Below are 19,162 nucleotides of genomic sequence, written 5' to 3'. Positions count from 1 at the left end.
TACATTTTCTGTTAAGTAGGTTACTGGAATACTTCACTTAAGTAACGTTACTCAGAAAAGTGGTGACTTTAACATAGAGGTAGGTATAAACAGCTTCCATCTATTTAAATTCTGTATTGATTACCATAATAAAACCTAGATTTATATCCTGATATCATGAAATGATTTTCATTTTTAGTGCATGTTTCTTCATTGGATTTCATGAAAACACCTTACCCCACACTCATAGTTTAGCCTCATGTGAGTAGGAAGACTATATCAGATATTATTTTTAGCAATGACAAAATTGACAATAAATTTAACTATAATGTATGTGTGCTGAATTAGAATTAATTATGAACAACTTTGTTAACAAGATTTCACTTCTACTGTCAATTGTGTTAATGTCAGAACACATCAGTAAATAAGAAAAACAAAAACGATGTATTTCCTTCCACCGGAAAGGTTTGGATTGACATCTGCAGAGGGAAGTAGAAACCACGGACCAACCTCATAGTTGAGAAGCATCCCAGCCTCTACTGGTTCACTACATGGTAACTGTTGTCAATTTGAATTGCTGAAAGAGCAACTTCAGTTTCATTTGTTTCATTTTTCGTATGTACCAAATATTTTATTTATTTATCAGGACATTGTACAGTTTTGAACATAAATGACGCTCTGCACCAGAGTTAGCTTAAAGCTGATTTGCATCTGCCAAATGGTTTGTAGCAAATGGTTTGGTACAATCTTGTGTAGAGTATATTCTGGGGGATCTAATATAACTTACTGAGCAAGTGTACACAAAGTCACATAGTAAGCTAACTCTGGTACAGAGTTAGCTTACAGGTAATTTTCATCTGCAGTCCCTTCAGCAGGTCCAACACGTTCTCACTCCCAACTCATCACATATCGAAGCTTGGTCAGGACCCCGTGGCATCACTATTTAATGGACTTGGGACCCGTTTAGTAGAATAAAAGCGGCAAGGTGCTCTTGAACCATACTCTGTGCTGACTGTGCTGATTTAAAACTTTCTGCCAACAACATTGCAAGTCATCTACCAACCCCTCTACCTCCTAACCTAATATAAAAGTCAGCTTATATAGATGTCATGTGAAGTACATCACTTCAGAAATGTTGATATGATACGTATTGTTGAAATATTAATATGCTCCGTATTACAGGTGTTGAAATGTACATTTTCAACGTATCTGTGGTTTGCAGAAATGTACAATGCCAACGTTTTATTCTGGTGACCAGGCTGACATTTGTCACCTTATATAGACGTCATTGGTCATTTTTCAGACGTTGTGGGAGTTCAACAGAAGTCTATTGGACTACCCTGCACCTTGAAAAATTATGCTAAAGGGGTACCCAGTGCGTTAAAAAGTGACGCCATGTGGTCCTGACCAAGCTTCGATATGTTTCGAGTTGGTAGTGAGAACGGGCTGGCAGGTCACGATGAAAATATATAACAGCACGATAACAAACAGTACAAAGCAAAAAACACACAGGACACATACAAAATACAAAGCTACACACAATAGCACATCACATGTGCTATTATGTTGGCTTTTTGTCAACACTACATCCAAACTATGAAATTGTTACACAGCAATCATAAGGATAACATGGATCAATGTGTCATTACCAGCACTGATGTAAACTGTTTTTACATAAAGATTGTTGTTGTTACTTTGGGACTGTGGCTATTAGACAAACACAGAATAATCTAATAAGACAAATAATACAATGTAGTAGATAGGCCTTAAGTGGTGATAAGTGTGATGTTTTTGAAATTTTAAAAAAGTTGTTAGTTGTACTTGAACCAGCCTCAAAAGTCATTGGTTTGCGAACTAATACAATGAGGAAGAAGAAGAGAATGCAGACACTGTCCTAGATACCAGAGAGACAGACACTTAAAGTGACACTTGGAAGGAATTGCGTGACACTTGGCTTGAAAAAAATGTTGCAGAGGAGTTCAGGGGATGTGGGGTACAGGGCTACTTTCCAATTTGTAGAAAGCACTGAACTTGGCAGCAGTAACCATTCTGATCCACACTCCAATCCAAAAGGAGGCGGTAATGCGTCTAAAAGCTGTTTAAATAACAATAATAAACAAAATGAGGAGGAGGAGGAAGAAGAAGAAGAAGAAGAAAAAGAAGAAGCACTGGTAATACCACCACCACCGGCTGCGTAGATTAAATTAGCTCTAAACAACAGTAAGGCTATCGTTCAGTTGTGTTCTCGACTCTGACTTGGACAGCCATCTGTGGAAAATGTCGAGACTTAAGGGTCTGAAGATTTTCATCCACCAGCGGCTAACTGCGGCAGTCGAGGAGATATTTGGACATTTAGAGAAAACCATAACCAACTATGAAGAGGAGATGGACTGCCGCCTCCGCGAGCTCCCGGATACGGTCCTAGACCCAGAGATGCAAAGAGCAGGTTTGTATAATAGCACGTTTACTGCGTTGCTAGTTAATCAACTAAATTACTCATACGAGTCTTCGCGGCTCCAAAATGCTGGACCCGAACCGAAACAGACGCGTGGAAAATCATAGACATGGAAATGTATATATGGCAGGTGGATAGTGCTACGGAAAACCAAACGAAGGAGACCGTCGTGTGACATTTACGTGATAGGAGAGGATTTGTACGCCGTCACCAGTGTGACTCAACTCAGCCGTCGTTACCTGTACGCCGTCGCTTATGGTGATGAATCTGGGCCAATAAGTTTGATAATGTGAAAAAACTCTTACCACCTCTCCATAGAAGGCATAATTGCTTTAGTAATAATGGTCAATAAGAAAATGCTGATAATGTAACGTAATTACTAAGATAATATTACTATGCCAGCAAATTAGTTTAATATAATTCACATATATCTTTGAAGATATTGTGCATTTAAGCCACAATTCGTAAAAGCAACACAAAAGCTTTAAATAAGGTATGTTAGATTCTCACAGTCAACATTCCTTCATTGCTTCCCTCCTTCTCTCCAAAAATACTGGAAAAAGTGCTTGAACTTAACTATTTGCCTAAATATATAATGACATTTTGTAAACAGTTAGCATTCAACATTCATGTAAATGTAGCTGTATTCACTGTCCTTTTACACATATTCACCTGTTGAGCAAACATAACAAATAAAATACAAAGAAAGGAAACGTATTCTTACTGCACATATAAACGTACATTAGGTGTTACTTTAATGTCTGACATTAACACCATGACAACATCACTACTTACTATAGTTAATGCAGATCAATTTGATGCTAGAAAATCTTGTAGCTTGTGGGGGACAAAGATGCATACCTTTTTCACAACTTTATAACTAACTTGAACAACTTGGAGAAAGATGTTACATGACAGTATCAGTACGTAAAAATCTGTGACCCCTGTGCAGTACTCAAGTCTAACAGCAAGAGGCAGCAGCGTATAGCCTGCCGAAAAGACAAAGACGAAGAAGAGTTCGACCAATCATAGTGCCGGATTCATTCCCCCTGCCTTCACCCATATCCTTCACCCAAATGTTAAGCGGGAATGAACATAATTGACAAATGTGTAGTAACATTTAAAGAGACTGCAAATCAACCGGAACACATCGTTGAGTTTATCCCTTTCCTTCCCTCTCCTCACTCCAGCCTGCTGGTTCCCGAAGGTAAATGGACCGGGGTGGATGTGGAAAGTTGAAATTATGAATTGAATTAAATCCACATATTAAAAGTAGGCTACGGCAGAAATAACGTTACCTAAAAAGTTAACAGGAGATGTGTGTGTTTGTGTGTCCGTGTGTCCTAACCAGCCGTTAGGAAATAGGATGATGTCAGATGATGAGGATGCTGACAGGGAGAGAGAGAACAGCAGACCTACTAAAAAAGAAGCGAGTCCATTCCCTCCAGAAGTTTCTCGCAAAATATCAAGAGCAGTGGCCTTGCCTCCACCACTCAAAAGTGCCGCACCATGCATTTTGCACATTGTGTGAGTATGATTTTGACATTAGCCACCAAGGAGATTTAGGTAATAATGTAGCTAAACCTCTAGTTACAAAGGCACTACATTCCTAGATCATTTTTCAATTGAATAGGCTACATATTTTTCATAAGGTCTATATGATGTCTGCCTATATAAGCTGATTCAATTATTTAATTATCAAATAAAACAGAAATTCTAAACAGAAACATGGGTTTTATTCATAATTGACAGTGTTTTCTTACATTACAACATAAGTCTCAGTAAATACTTAAAAATGAAAACATGTTACAATATACCAAATAAAATGTTTCCACTTTTATTTAATAATTGAATGCAATTCACTTATGGTTATCAGTTTGTATAAGCACTCATGTTATACAATGAAATATTAATCATGGAAAAATGGTTTTAAGCAGTTGTGCCCAAACTTTTGCCTTTCACCCTATCTTATAATATAGCCCAGTGCATTGCAATTGATATTTTAGAATCAGGTCAGATGATACAGTTTTGCCTGATCACTTCAACACTAGAATTATGAAGAAAGGCGTGTGTGTGTGTGTGTGTGTGTTTGTTTGTTTGTGAGTCTTGCAGACTGTTGACATCACGTGGAAGGGAAAAAACATTTTAAAAATGTGGCTGTCATTGGTTCAGTCCCTAGACCAATTCAGGCAGAAACCCTTCTCACTACATTCATAGTGGAACACAACTTGCCTTTAGCTGCTGCAGACCACGCTGGACCACTCTTTAGGAAGATGTTTCCCGATAGAGATAGCCAAACAGTATGGCTGTGCCAGAACCAAGATGGCATCCATAGTAAAAACACTGGCCAGGAATGATGATGAGTGCATTACAGAAGCAATGAAGCGGTTTCCATACAGCCTCGCAACAGATGGGAGCACAGATATGGAGGACATAAAAATGTTCCCCATTGTGGTTAGGATCTTTGATGCCAGTCTTGGAAGGGTAGTTGTGATGTTGCTCAAGATTTGTGAATCAAGAGAGTCTACTGGGAGAGCAATATATGAATGGCTTGATGGTGAACGGAAAAAGAAAGACATTCCATGGTCAAATTGTGTCAGCTTTGCAGCTGACAATGCTGCAATTATGCAAGGTTTGGGGAAAGGTGTAGCAGCTTTTTTGAAGGCACAAAATCCACACATCTGCCTAGTTGGTTGTGCCTGCCACCTCATACACCGTGCTGGAGAGAGGGCATCCAGGCAGCTTAGTGTGAACATTCAAGACTTCCTTATCACCATTTATTACTATCTGGAGAAAAGCAGCAAGAGAAAGTCAAGTCTACGTGACATACAGATCATGTGTGATGCAGAGATGAGGAAGATCCTCAAGCTGGCCTCCACAAGATGGCTGTCTTTGGGGCAGTGTGTGAACCGTTTGCTGCAACAGTGGGATTCTCTCACTGTTTTCTTTGAAAATTAGGTGGATGCAGGAAAGGAAAAGAAGACAGACAGACTTATTCGTCTCATCAAGACCCACAAATCATACGCTGACACTCCTGACCTAAATCCAACAGGGAGTCTGCAATTAGCCTGTCAGTATAAGACTTTGCCTCAATTTTGGCCCCCAAACAAACGCTATCTCGACCGAGAGCACCACGCGGAAACGGAGACCAATAACCTAACAAGGTAGTCTCATAAAAGTGTTCACCTAGAATATTACTATCTGAGGGATATCAACATTCAAAGGTGAACAAAGAAGGGTTGAATTCAAGCTCTGACTACCTCAATCAGCCACTTTTCACAATATATTAAACACAATAATGACAAAAGAACTTCTCTTTAAAGATAGAGCAGTGTTTATTAAACTTAGCAGAATTAACAAAGTTAACAAATGCTTCATTCAATGAACAACTATTCTAAAATGTAATTATACCCTAGCAAAACTTTTTAAAACAATTTCTTCTTTTCAAAACATGTGTGTCTAATGGCAGATAAGGACGGGTAGAGCAGCGCTCTGGCTGACGTTATCTGACCATCAGATGTGTAAGAAGATGTTGGAGCATGTATGTGTGTGCGCGCGCACGTGTGTGGGTTAGCACAAGAGGGAAGAAAGAGGAAGGAAAGCGACCGTGAGGGGGAGAGAAGTGGTTCCTTTGTCCACAAAGAGTGCATGTACGGATGGCAGTCTGTAACGCACGTTGTCTGGTTTATGATCGACAAAGCAACTTATTTTCTTACTCAAGGTGGCACAAACACAGCAGTAGTCCTGTGTGGGAAAAACACAAAAACAATCTAGCATGGTGACACTAAACAGGCAGCAAACTTCAAAATACTCCTCAGAGTAAAGCAGGAGAAAAGGACTCGGCGGTTCGTCAAGTAACACAACAAAACAATAGCAATAAAGCTTAAAAAGCTGAACGCTAACAACACAATAACAGCACTGAAACTGTTGAAACTAACACACAAACTAACACTGCCTCTGCCCAGACTTAAGCCTCTTACTTGGTCGCTTAAGAAAGCGAGCAGGCTGTGTGTGTTAAGTCCGGCTTGGTTCCTCAGCTTGGATACTGATGGTGCCACTTCACGGCAAGCTGATTCTTGGCGCCATGGCGGAGAAAACAGCAGTCGACTCAGTGGAAGAAGAGCGGGGTAGAGAAGTTGTCCACGTCTTTGTGAAGAAAATCCATTCCTTCCTTCTGCAGGTGGTGAGAGAGATAGTTGCAGCAGCGATCTCTCTTGGATCCAGGGATAGTGTTGGAGTGAACACGGCGAAGTCTCATCTCGTCCGGCAAGGGGAGTCTTCAAATTGATGGGGGAAAACATGTGCATGGGGTACCTACTTTTAGTGAAGCTGGCTCACGGAGAGATAGAACTTCCCCCCAGCTCGGCTCACAATGAAGGCATGTTTCTCTGTGTTTCCTCAGGTTTTAAAGGGGCGGTGATGTCACGGCTGTGTCATCATGACACTCTCTGTGCAGGGGTGTCCCTGCCAATGAGAGACTGTTTGTTGAGACCTTTTCCTGTTTAGCACCTATGTAAAAAATTGCCAAGCATAATTGGAAATGGAGTCTGTCAGCTGCTTTTGGCGCTGTTCCTTTGATCAGGGGAAAGGAAAAGAGGTGGCCTCGTGGCCAGGCCTCAAGAGTTTACATGTAGGCCTTTCTTTGTGTGACCCGATGGTTGAGGCCCAATACTGTGAAAAATGTCATACAATACAATTTGAGGTAAGCCTGTGCTTGTGGAGATAATATTTCTGTTTTATCTCAATGTATTCAATATATTTGCCTACACAGACATTTTGCCAGAAAAAAACAATATTAAAATATTGGATCTAAGTAAAAAAAACAAAACAATGCAAGACACACATTCCAGTACATTGCTCTGTGTAAGATTTTGCATACATTCAAGTCAAGTGAATTTTATTTATATAGCACCAAATCACAACAGTTATCTCAGGGCACTTTTCATATAGAGCAGGTCTAGACTGTCCTCTTTAATTTACAGAGACCCATCATTCCCCCATGAGCAAGCTCTTGGCGTGGCCGGCAAGGAAAAACTCCCCTTTAACATAAAGAAACCTTGAGCAGAACTGGACTCAAAGCCATTTTGAATTTAATTTCAATATTTAAGCAGATTTTGCCATTTGCCAGTTGTATTTTAACGAACTCTTCCTAGAGATTTAATCCCACCAACTTCAAATTTTGAAGTCATCTAAAGACCTTTCTGATGAAAAGTTATCAAAATCTTGAGTTTTCGCTGAATGCCCTTGTCGTGGCGACGCGGCAAACTTTGTTTTGCTGTGAAAAAGGAAGTTGTTATAACTTTAACGTACATTTTCCAATCTGCCCCAAATTTCTCATGCTTCATGAGGGTCCCATCCTGAATACATCTATGTGTCAATATTGAGACATACTCATAGCGCCAGCTACTGGTGACAGGAAGTTACATGTTCTGTACCTTTATGAGCTGTACGAAGTAAGATGAACAGATCCATCTGAAATTTTATCAGAAAAGCCTTTAGTCTTGATGATTCCTTATTGGGAAAATGGTGAATTTTCACTGGACGCCTTTTGCTGTGATGGCGCAGCGAATTTCAATGTATTGCCATAAACGAAGTGTTATAACTTGATTCTGCATGATCAAATCTTTTCCAAATTTCCCATGCTTGATAAGGGTCCTGGTCTGAAGGCAAGTAGAGGCTACCTACTGGCAACAGGAAGTCTTAAGCGCCTCTCTTTTGCTAACTACTCCTAGCAGGTTAGCCAGAAACACATAAAATTTGGAAAGACCTTGATGACGATAACTCCTGAGGCTTTTGAGTTTGTGTCAAAAGCTGTTGCCATGGCAACACATTGTTCGCCACAAAATACCAAGCTGTTTTTAAGGGGCTAGGCATGCTTGAAAACTCACAAAACTTTACACACATATGACAGGTCTTAAAGTCTGTAATATTGTATAGGTCACGGCATGGTGTGACAGAATGGCTCAACAGCTCCCCCTACAATATTTCAACGAAGCAGCCACCGCACCACGTTAAAACTACATGTATGAAAATCGGTACACACATATATCATGTCAGGGGGCACAACAAAGTTTCTTGGACCCATAGCTTAAACCCAAAAGTCAGCCATTTTGAACTCAGTGGTCAATTTTGGCGATTTTGCATGCCTTATATTTTAACGAACTCCCCCTACAGAATGCATCATAACGACTTCAAAATCAGTGTGTGTCATCTAGACTAGTTTGTGATCAAAACTTTTCTAAATATTGAGTTTTTGCTGAACGCCCTTGCTGTGGTGACACAGCAAACATTGACATTTCGCCATGAAGCAGGAAGTTGCTGCAGCTTGAATGTACATTGTCCAACCTGCACCAAATTTTTCAAGCTTGATAAGAATCCTGCCCTGAACACATCTACATGTCAATATTGAATCATAGTCATAGTGCCACCTACTGACAACAGGAAGTCAGCCTTATATGACAAACATCATCTGATTCACATGAAATTTTCAAGGTATGGTCTACAGTTGATATACAACAACATGATGTGTACTTAATGGGTGTTCTCTAGCGCCACATAGTGGAAACAGGAAATGATATTTAACTCTTTCATGCAATGTTCGATAACAGACCGGTCCTGAACACATCTGCATGCCTGCAATAAAAGCCCTTTGACGCAACGTGCGCAGGGGTGCGAGGGGACGATCATTGCTGCTTGCACCTTTAATTAGGGCCCGAGCACTGAATGGTGCGAAGGCCCTCCTGTAATTGAAGTGATTCTTATTCTTTATTATTAGGGCCCGAGCACCTAGCGGTGCGAAGGCCCTCTTGTAATTGAAGGAATTCTTCTCTATTATTAGGGCCTGAGCACTAAGTGGAGCACAGCCCTCTTGTATCCAAAGGTATTATTATTATTATTATTATTGTTATCGTTATTATTATTATTATTACAACTCTTTGATCATCTATTTCTCAGATGCACATACCCCAAAAGTCACGAAAATTGGCAGGTGCCTCAGTTCCAGCAAAAAATTTGATATTTTACGGGTCTTGCAAAAAGATGGGGCAAAATGGCTTGACAGCACCCCCCAGAAGTGGAATCATGAATCTGAAGATAAATGTTAATTCAATTTAATTGCAAAAGTACTCTTACCTTACTGTTGAGGTGGTAATGAAGTTACAAAGCAGTGACTACACTCTGTGCAGCTTCAGAGCCTTTGATGCAGCAATTTGTGTCTTTGCTCGAAATTGTGTACATCCATCCTGTTGCCATCACAGGTTCAACTACCAGTAGCACATCCTGGTGGTCCATCACAAGTGTATCAGGGCGGTATGGGAACATGTACAATGGTGATGGTCCATGAGGATAGAGAAAATTCAATCTCAGTTCTCCAGTGCTGTGCATCGTTTCTTCAACACATCCCAGCCACCACTCATAATCATATGCAACCACAATATAACCTTTGATGCTCACAAAGTCGAGTGATTCCTTAAAGGTAGAGTCAGCGATGCTGGAAAAAGGTTGTTGATATTTGAGATTAACATCAAAACAAGTACACCCCTTCCTTTGTGCTCCTTCAGAGGCCCCGCCAAAATCGGACGCGCATTGCCAAGGCAACACAGTAGCAACTGGGCGAACTGACCAATATGCAGGAATCTGGAGTGTCTGCTGCTCAAGGGTAAGTAAGGGGAAGCAATATTTATCGCTATGAAAAAGCAGGTGGCATATGTTCTTAGTAGTATTGTAGCAAGTGTGATAATAAGCCTGTTAATATTTAAATAGATGTTGAAGCCAATTACTTATCAAAGCCAAAGTCTAGGCCGAGGAGTAGCTTAGCCATTGCTACTAACTTCACAAGTAACGGTAACTTCTACTCTACCATCAGTGATACATGGAGCAGTGCTGTTTATTGCTAATTTTAAAAGAACTAGGAAGAAAATAACTTTGCAGGGTTATACAGTATCTCTGATGTTATTTATATTATTGATATTAGTTACATTTTGTTCTTACTATAGTATAAGTTGAGGATAAAAGAGCAGATAGACAGGACGAATAATGTCACACAGTTGAGGGTGTGTAATTCAAAGGGAACTTAATGTGATGTATGTCTGCGGTAGCAAATAAAATAATTTTATACTAAGTTTGCAAGGATATATCTCAGATGTTTACATGTGTTACTATCATGATTTAGCTCTGTTCCTCGTGGGCGAGGATGTGGAAGAGGAAGAGTAGCTGACAAAGCAGAGGAAGAGGTCGGAGTGCAACTAGTTCAACGAGTAGCCTGGAACCTAGTGACCTACAGCGTGTGCAGATGCTGCAGGCCCAAAGACTTGCGGCTGAGCAAATATGTTGCCTTGCTTGCTTGAATTATTTCACCAATTCTCTACATGAGACCCCTATCCTGTGTAATAAGACCCATTTTACATCAAAACAGCAATATTACCTCTGGATTGACACTGGCTCCATATGTAATGTGAAAGCAACTGTGTCTGGTCATAATAAATTTTATTTTGGACCACTAATGAAACGTTATGTTAGCATTTTCCTCATCTCGGGAGATAATTCAGGGCCTGGACCTTGAGCAGTCTCATCAGCTGCTGCAGCACTGTCTGATAAGGGACCCAGGCGTGATGTTCGACCTACTGCCTTCATCAATTGGAGACCCTACAGCCACACCCCACCTTGTCCAGAGTCAGCCAACCTGGTGTGTCTGCCAGAGATGCAGGGAGATGCCCTCCGACAAAGAGAGGAAGTGCACATGGACCTCTACATTTTGGAGGAAAGGGTCTTCAGACTGGCCAGAAGGAACTGGAATGATCCCCAGGGCCAGTATGCAGGCTACATCCCTAGCAGAGTGTAGGCAATGTTACTGTATTTGCCTAATTTTATTAGTATATTTTATTCACTTTGTAGTTTTCTACTTTTTCTACTTTTATTTATTGTGTGGTACTGTTTGTTGAAAATGTATTTATAATAAACATGGAAAATGACACGTGTGTTTGTAATAACATTTTTCAGAGTGCCGATTTTTTTTGTTGAAAGATTATAGCCATGCCTCACCTATTCCTCCTCTGACCTGTGTCCTCAAAAGCTGTTCACCTGAAAAAGGTCCAAGAAGTCTTGGGTCACCAGACCTTGATTTTTTTTTTAAGTGGCATCCCTGCATCGGATGCAGAATAGATACTTGGAGTTCACAGACATAGCCGTAGTCCTTGTCCTCCTTTATGGTTTGCAAGCGCCATTTCCCAGACATTTTATTATACACCTTCCCATACCTGTAATGACACAAAACATCTTTTATTATTGGTTAACAGCAATAATATGGTTATATATATGTGTGTGTGTGTGTGTGTGTGTGTATATATATATGAAAAAGCAGCTGGCATATGCAACCACTGTATACAGGGGGGTTGAAGCTGAAGCTAGTGTACATCAGGATATGCTTATGGAATGACAATTCCACAGTTGATCTGGGCATTTCGGAAAAAAAAAACAAAGATGATGACATATTTTTAACAAGGGCACAGAAGCACAGTATAGAGCAAAATTGTAGGTAACAAAAGATCAGTCTTACACACGTGAAATGCAGATACTTTGGGATGTCCTTGAGCCATTGTGCATCCATAATTAATTCAACAAGTTTCTGATGGGCCACAGAATCTGCCTCAATCCACTCTTTGTCCCTGACCTCAACTAGGGGACCATGGTGGCAGCTACCCAGTGCCCATGAATGCTCTCCTGTGACATGATGAAGGAGGCTGATATACATGTCCTAAAATGCAAGTCATTGGAAGAGTAATGTCAACTTCTGTGGCGTGTGAATACATGATCTGATCTGCACAGAATAGAGAAAAGTGTAAAGGCTTTTGAGGGAACCTCTAACCATTTGTGATAACTGAGCTGTGATTCATGTGGCACTTTACATTTACATCTACATGCCAGTTAGCTATTAGTGGAAATACTCATTCACAAAATTGAAAAGTCTCAGGACAATGTGCACTGTCTACGGTATGTGATCAATGACATTTAAAAAATCATCCATTCAACATGTTAGTTGCAATCCAAAAGTCCAATATACTTTCACTAATACATACAAAGAAGTTGTCATAGCTGTCAGCCATCTTGCAGCAGTACCAGAAATGGTTGCAAATGTCTTTATTCCACTGCAAAAGGATGGGAGCACCCCTTCTGTTGGCTTGCCTGTAAATAGAACACTAAACATCACAAAGCGTGCATGTCTCAAAAGATTATAAGGAGCATACACCAAGAATGTATGGAACCTGAAAAAAGAGAATGTATAAACTTACCACTAGTAGTCCTCTTGAAAGGTTTTCTGAACCGTGCCACACATCAAGGGAGTGCTGCACCCCCTTATCTGAATTCCCACCTGGCTGGATCTATATGGAGAGAACAAATACAAGAAGCACATATGCTAGCTACAAACCCAGTGCATAAAACACAGTAATTACAGTCCAATAGGCAGATGTATTTCTGTAAAAATCGCTGTTAGATCAACCTCATCTACACAAGCACTACTAGTACTTACTGAAAAGAGCTGAAATCTGGGAATATTTCAGTCAGCTTGACTTCTCGATGAAGAGTCTCAAATGCCCTTACAAAGCCTTCCTTCTCCATGATGACAGAATCAATGTTGGTTATGTAGATAATCTGCTTTGCATCATTCTCCATGGCAGAATTCATGCATTACTGAGCACAAAACCCAGGACTAGCCAGCCGGCCATCACCTTTCGACACAGAATTGAAATGGCATATGAAAAATTGTAACTCTACTTGTCTGTACTCATCACAAAATGTAACAGAGATGACAATGTGTTGTGTGACAAACCTCATTGCATGTGTGCACATCGAATTGCAAATATGAAACAGTAACAAATTTTTAACATACAATATTTCAATCTATATATCTAACACAGCAGCCAAAACACAACAGAGTAAAAACTAGCCAGAGTTAGTTGTTAAGGTTGATTTTACAAAACTACAGTGACTGAGGATAGGACTGTAGGTTTTTAGCTAAGCTAACCATTTCGACCTGTGTATCAATCCAAATAATCCCACTATGCTAGCAAGCCTGAGTTTTTAGGTCTTCATGGCTATAAAACACTTTGCAAACATTGTATGGACAAATACCATGATATAGAGTGAACAACTACACAGTAGGTAATGTGACTAGGGTTAGCTAAGTTGTGGGTTAGCAAACTGTTGCTATAATTGCTGTTGTGAAGCTAACATGCAGAGCGGACAGACAGCTATACTCACAACTCTCCTGCTACTATACATAGCTAATAGGGGTGCACGATTCAGGAAATCTCACGATTCGATTCAATTCCTTGGGGTCACGATTTGATTTGCGATTCAAAACGATTCACGATTCAAAAGCGATTCGATTTGCGATTCAAAATCAGTTCTCAATTCAATACATTCATAGATTTGATTCTAGATTGATGTTTAGAGTTACTCTTTCCATTTTCCTGCAGTAGACACTTTTATAGGTCTCAAATAAAAAAGATCACAGTGAATCAAATGTAAACATTTGCTACTCAATGTCAACCTGAGTAAGATTTATGTTCCTTTAGTCCACTTAGTCAATAGGAAACCAAAGCGGCCCTGAGACAAAGGGTCAAACGAATACTTAATACAAAAATAAAAATGATTGCAAAGATAAACTGCTAAGTGTAAAACCTCAAATAACTTAAATTCTTCCTTCAGTTCACAAAATCAAACAAACAATAGCTGCCTGCTACATTTAGCTGCAAAGTGCAAACAAGAAAATTGATCACTATTAGCAAGTGATTATTATAGGCTAACCAATTTTGTTTCTTTTTCTTAATTTCTTATGCAGATTACCATCTATTTGATATTTGTATATTTACTACATGAATATAAAGTAATGAAACAGACAGCTTCACCATTTACTGAATTTTATTGACTGTTTCAAAATACAGAAGTGTTGTTTAAACGCTTGTTTCGCTGTCGCATCTTGTTGGCTCATTTTTGGCAGTTTGTCATAAGCTTCAAGGAGACTACGTTTTTCACTGAGAGAAAATTAATTTCTCATTACCGTCCTCAGATAACCAGCTGGCAGCAGACCTGTTGTGCGTTGTGCGTTTAGGCTGTGGGGGTGGAGGGCTGCAGGGGCCGCAGTGAGAAAGTTGAACCAGAATCAACTTTTGGAGAAACGCAACCTGTAACGCTGTACAACCCTGCCATATGACAAAAACATTACTAGGAAGAGGGGAGGACATTTCTCTTCGTTTGATAATGTTAAAAGTAAAGTTAGGCTTTGCTGATGGCTTCCCAACTCATTATAAAAAGACGAGAGAGAGAAGCAGTGGTCGAGCGAGCTAGTGAGTGAATGAGGAGAGGGAGTGCTGGTAACGTTGGTGAGGAAGCTGGTGAATCAGATCAATAAAACATTTTCTGACTGTTTCACAGCGGTTACTAATAAATAAGCCCACAATGGCACAAACCTGCGGAAGTGCGTTGCAGTGCCTGATAATGGCATTAGTCTTGTCAAGCTCCTTCTTCCCTCTGAGATAAGAAAATCAAAAATATGTCCAAATGATCGCATTCATAGCCAATGGACCAGGTTGTATTTGTTTTTCTGTCAGGTACTCCATTGCTCGCGGCCTCTCCATGACACACACTTCACTTCCTTCTTGCCCCCGGATTTGGGTCTGGGGCGGCGTCATTGCACCATCTATGGGATTTTGCGAGCTAATTCATGTCAGGAAAAAATGGAAAACAGCATTGTGGCAAGACTGAAAAATGTGAATTGATTCTTGGAATTTCTGAATTGATTCTGAATCAGCAGAGATAGAATCGCGATTCTTATGTGAATCGATTTTTTTGCGCACCCCTAATAGCAAAATCACAACAACTGTATATCTTGGCAAAGTGAGTAAGCTGAATGTCGAATGGCAGGTTTTGGTTATGTGAAACATAGCAAAACTAATGTTACCCACCTGTGCAGCAGAAACATAGCAACCTCTGCGTCCGTCTTCAGGGCTTTCAACTCCTGGAGTTCCCTCCACCATTGGAGAGCCACACCGATGTTAACGCAGGTCTTTGCCCTTGCCTGATCAAAGCCCTTCTTTTTTATTTTTTGCTCTACTGATCTCCTCCTCTTTGGCTGTTTCTCAGCCATCTCTCCTTCTAGACTACGCCAGTAGCAGATTTACTGTCCGTCTTACTCCTACAGCCTCCTCTACCCCATCTCCTCTCCCTCTCCCCGTCCTGTGCGTGGGCACGAACGCTCCTTGTTGCTGATTGGCTGGAGTAGTGTGGTGTGGCTCGCTCCGACCCACTGTGTTTACATACCCATTTACAGAGCCTGGGCAGTGTATGAGCACCAGATTTTTTTTCAGCGTGCACACAGAACAGACAGTTAGCAGAACCTGAGGAGATATTTGAATACATATTGGATTAGAATCACTGACTATACCTTTAAGTGAGCACACCCTTTCAATCCTGCTTTCCGAGTATGCTGAAAAGGGTCTGACATCCACTTTGTCAGCTGACAATGGACAAATAATAATAAATAATTAATAGTGAACCGAGACACGTGCAACAATTACAAGTGTAATGAATTGACCCAGACTTCCCCAAATTGTATTTGCATTTTTCCATTGAGTTTTTGGTTTGTCTTTTCTGATTTTAAGGGACATAACTAAAATGATGATGGAGGAACAGAGGTCATGGGAGGAGTATGATTCTTATTAAAAATGGACATAAAGCAATCTGTATGCATCAGAGTTGTTGCAAGGTCAGACTACTCTTGAGTGTGATGACACAGAGAAGAATACACAAAAATAATCAGACAGCAACACCAGTGACCAATTTGTGATTAGAGACTTCTCTAGTGATAAGATCAAGTGTGTGCCTGTACTTATTAGTAGGAACACTGACTGAAACCCATGTAATATAAAAGACTATGCAGTTCCAAAGGCATGTGATCTGTTGCAACATCAACATGTACAGTATGTTAAACTCACCCAGCTTAGAATTATGTCTTTATTGCAGTAAATAGTTGTACAGAACCACCTGGCATTCAGTTCTTTCCTCACTCACCTCATTAAAATAATTAAAGGTTTTAACTTTAACTTGATTATGTGTCTGTATTTCAGTATACTCTGCAGATGTCCAGCAGCATTTGGTGATTAAAGAAGAGATTTCCTGTGAACATCAGAAGTGGAGCCCCAGCCTGATCCAAGAGCACCAGGAGCACCCACACATTAAAGAGGAGAAGGAAGGTTTCTGGACCCGTCAGGAGGATGAGAAGCTGCAAGGACTGCAGAAAGATGATATGACCAAGTTCCTATTTACTCATGTCCCTGTGCAGAATGATGATGAAGAGAAAGCTCAGTTGTCACAGCTTCATCAAAGACAAACTGAGGAAAACAGAGAGTCAGAACCTCCAGCCAGCAGCTCAACTGAACAGATGAGAAGAACAGAGGTTGATGGAGAGGGCTGTGGAGGACCAGAAACAGCCAGGATATCAGTATCTTGTTTTAAATGGCTATCTGGATCTGATGACAAGACTTCACACTCTTCTGAAGTTGAAACTGAAGATAATGATGGTGATTGGAAGGAGACCAAGAAACCTCAGACAGACTTAAATACTATGAAAAATAAAGTTACTGTAAACAATATAGGATGTAATACTGGCAATAAATTATTGAGCTGCTCTAAATGTGGTAGAAGTTTTGGCCAAAAGCACCATCTGCAGACACACATGAGATGTCATACTGGGGAGAAACCCTTTAGTTGTTCACTATGTGGAAAAAGATTTACTCAGAAGGGCAATCTCACAAAACACCTGTCAGTCCACACAAGGGAGAAACCATGTAGTTGTTCTGTTTGTGGTGAAAGATTTGCACAGAGAGGAAATCTGACACAACACATGACTGTCCACACAAGGGAAAAACTTTGTTGGTGAGAAATTGACAAAGGGATTCAGAGAAGACCAAATTGCATTAATATCAAGAGATTCAGTGGAGTGTATGTCAAAAAACAATGACAGCAGTAAATAAAGTTGCCATTGAAACTAAGTAAAGTTTTCAATAGTAGTGAAGGAGTTAACTTCTCACTTGGAATTTCCTACCATCCAAATCAGGGCATTCAAATAGCTGAGGTAGTAACAGCATAGACATGCGTCTGTGGCTCAGGAGGTAGTGCTGGTCATCCAGTAATCACAGGGCAGTTTGATCCCTGGCTTCTGTCCACATGAAGTGCCCATGGGCAAGACACTGAACCTCAATTTGCTCCTGTTGGTCAGGACAGCACCTTACATTGTACCTCGCTGCCATTGGTGTGTGAATGGGTGAATGAGAGGCAAATTAACATCACATTGCTCTCCTGTCTCCAAACTGCTGACTACCAAAATACCAAAATACTACTAGCACATCAGTATCAGTATCACAAGAGGACAGCACACGCTTACCACTGCTACACCACCATTAAGGACCGTTACAAACCCCTCTCATGCCCTGCTTTTGGGGAAACTGATCACACCTCTATTCTAATGCCAAAGAAGTCCACTGTCAACTGCCACAATGACTACTGCCCCATCAATTTCACCTCAGTGGTCATCAAGTGTTTTGTGCAGCTAGTTAATAAGCACATCACCTCATCTCTTCCAGCTCATTTAGACTCCCTACAATTTGCCTACAAATCAAACAGATCCACAGATGACATAATTGCCCTGACCCCCCACACCACTCTGTCCCACCTGGACAAGGGGAACACATACATGCAGATGCCGTTCATCAACTAGCTATTGTGCTATTATAGTTATTATGCTTGGCCCTAAACACCCTTAGAAACACATTATCTAATGATATAGCCACTCTGGATAGCATCACCCTGGCTTCCAGCTCCTTCCAGATCTGGGAGTTATCTTTGATCAGGATATGTCCTTACACTCCCCAAAAGAAATTTCAAAGACTGCCTTTTTTCACTCAGGTAATATTGCAAAAATCAGGCACATCCTGTCTCAAAAAGATGCAGAAAAACTAGTCCACACATTTTACTTCTAGGCTGGATTATTGCAATTCCTTGTTATCAAGCTGCCCTAACAAGTCTCTGAAGTCTCTCCAGCTGGTCCAGAATGCAGCTGCATGTGTACTGACAAAAACTAGAAAAAGTGAACACATTCATGTACCATTACTGTTACTAACTTCTTCCCCGGAGTCTTTGTGCTTTCTTGTCTCACAGGAAAACTGTACTATTGCTATTATTATTACTAGTCATATTTCTATTATTATTGATGTTGTTATTGTTATTAGTGTTGTTATTATGCTTCTCTGTGTCTCTCTCCCCCCTCTCCTCCTCCCTCTTTCTCTCAGGTTTTTTCCCGTGAAAGGGGAGTTTTTCCTTGTCGCTGTCGCCAAGTCTTTGCTCATGGGGGAATTGTTGGGTCTCTGTAAATTAAAGAGTACAGTCTTGACCTGCTCTATGTGAAGAGTGCCCTGAGATAAGTTTTTATGATTTGGCACTATATAAATAAAAATTAAATTGAACACCAAATGATTTCCCTCCCTCACACACATACACACACACACACACACACATATTCTACCACATACTCTCACACGAACATACTCTCTCTCTCACACGCCCACACTCACACATACTCACACACACACGCAAGCACGCAGACGTGTTGCTGATGTGCTGTGGTAAGCATATTGTCTCATTCGTGGTTGCTGGAGTTTCTGTGTTACTGGTAGT

The 19,162-nt window shown here is 40.5% G+C and overlaps 1 protein-coding gene and 1 long non-coding RNA gene across 10 annotated transcripts; one reads left to right on the top strand and one right to left on the bottom strand.

Moving 5' to 3' along the window:
- The first annotated feature begins 463 nt into the window (after positions 1 to 463).
- LOC121909006 (hypermethylated in cancer 2 protein-like) lies at positions 464 to 18,440 on the top strand. 6 transcript variants are annotated; one of them, XR_006099345.1, is made up of 4 exons: positions 2,103 to 2,425; positions 3,786 to 3,961; positions 9,994 to 10,091; positions 10,605 to 11,444. XR_006099345.1 is itself a non-coding variant. In XM_042429361.1 (3 exons), the coding sequence occupies exons 2-3, from the start codon at positions 3,811 to 3,813 to the stop codon at positions 17,367 to 17,369; spliced, it is 963 nt and encodes a 320-aa protein (XP_042285295.1). In that variant the 5' UTR covers positions 464 to 533; positions 3,786 to 3,810; the 3' UTR covers positions 17,370 to 18,440. The 6 variants fall into 6 exon arrangements, 5 of the variants coding, with proteins under 5 accessions (XP_042285295.1, XP_042285294.1, XP_042285298.1 ...); XM_042429361.1 differs by lacking the exons at positions 2,103 to 2,425; positions 9,994 to 10,091; positions 10,605 to 11,444 and adding exons at positions 464 to 533; positions 16,558 to 18,440; XM_042429360.1 differs by lacking the exons at positions 9,994 to 10,091; positions 10,605 to 11,444 and adding an exon at positions 16,558 to 18,440 and having other exon boundaries at positions 2,114 to 2,425.
- LOC121909007 lies at positions 11,172 to 14,267 on the bottom strand. 4 transcript variants are annotated; one of them, XR_006099348.1, is made up of 3 exons: positions 11,988 to 14,267; positions 11,474 to 11,688; positions 11,172 to 11,259 (listed from the first exon to the last, which is right to left on the bottom strand). It is a non-coding gene; the product is annotated as an uncharacterized LOC121909007 (long non-coding RNA). The 4 variants fall into 4 exon arrangements; XR_006099347.1 differs by having other exon boundaries at positions 11,474 to 12,185; positions 12,508 to 14,267; XR_006099346.1 differs by having other exon boundaries at positions 11,474 to 12,613; positions 12,721 to 14,267.
- Positions 18,441 to 19,162: the final 722 nt, after the last annotated feature.

The sequence above is a fragment of the Thunnus maccoyii genome, chromosome 12 (genome assembly GCF_910596095.1).
Source record: "Thunnus maccoyii chromosome 12, fThuMac1.1, whole genome shotgun sequence".
In the NCBI taxonomy this organism is placed as follows: Eukaryota; Metazoa; Chordata; class Actinopteri; order Scombriformes; family Scombridae; genus Thunnus; species Thunnus maccoyii.
The sequence above is the reverse complement of the archived record's forward strand: the minus strand, read 5'-3'. Positions and strand labels throughout refer to the sequence as shown.

Bases quoted from the DNA above. Each gene is read 5' to 3' on its own strand.
- LOC121909006 (XM_042429359.1), top strand. From the start codon at position 2,257: ATGTCGAGACTTAAGGGTCTGAAGATTTTCATCCACCAGCGGCTAACT. The intron at 2,426-16,557 runs GTTTGTATAATA...TCTGTATTTCAG, and splicing joins CCCAGAGATGCAAAGAGCAG to TATACTCTGCAGATGTCCAG.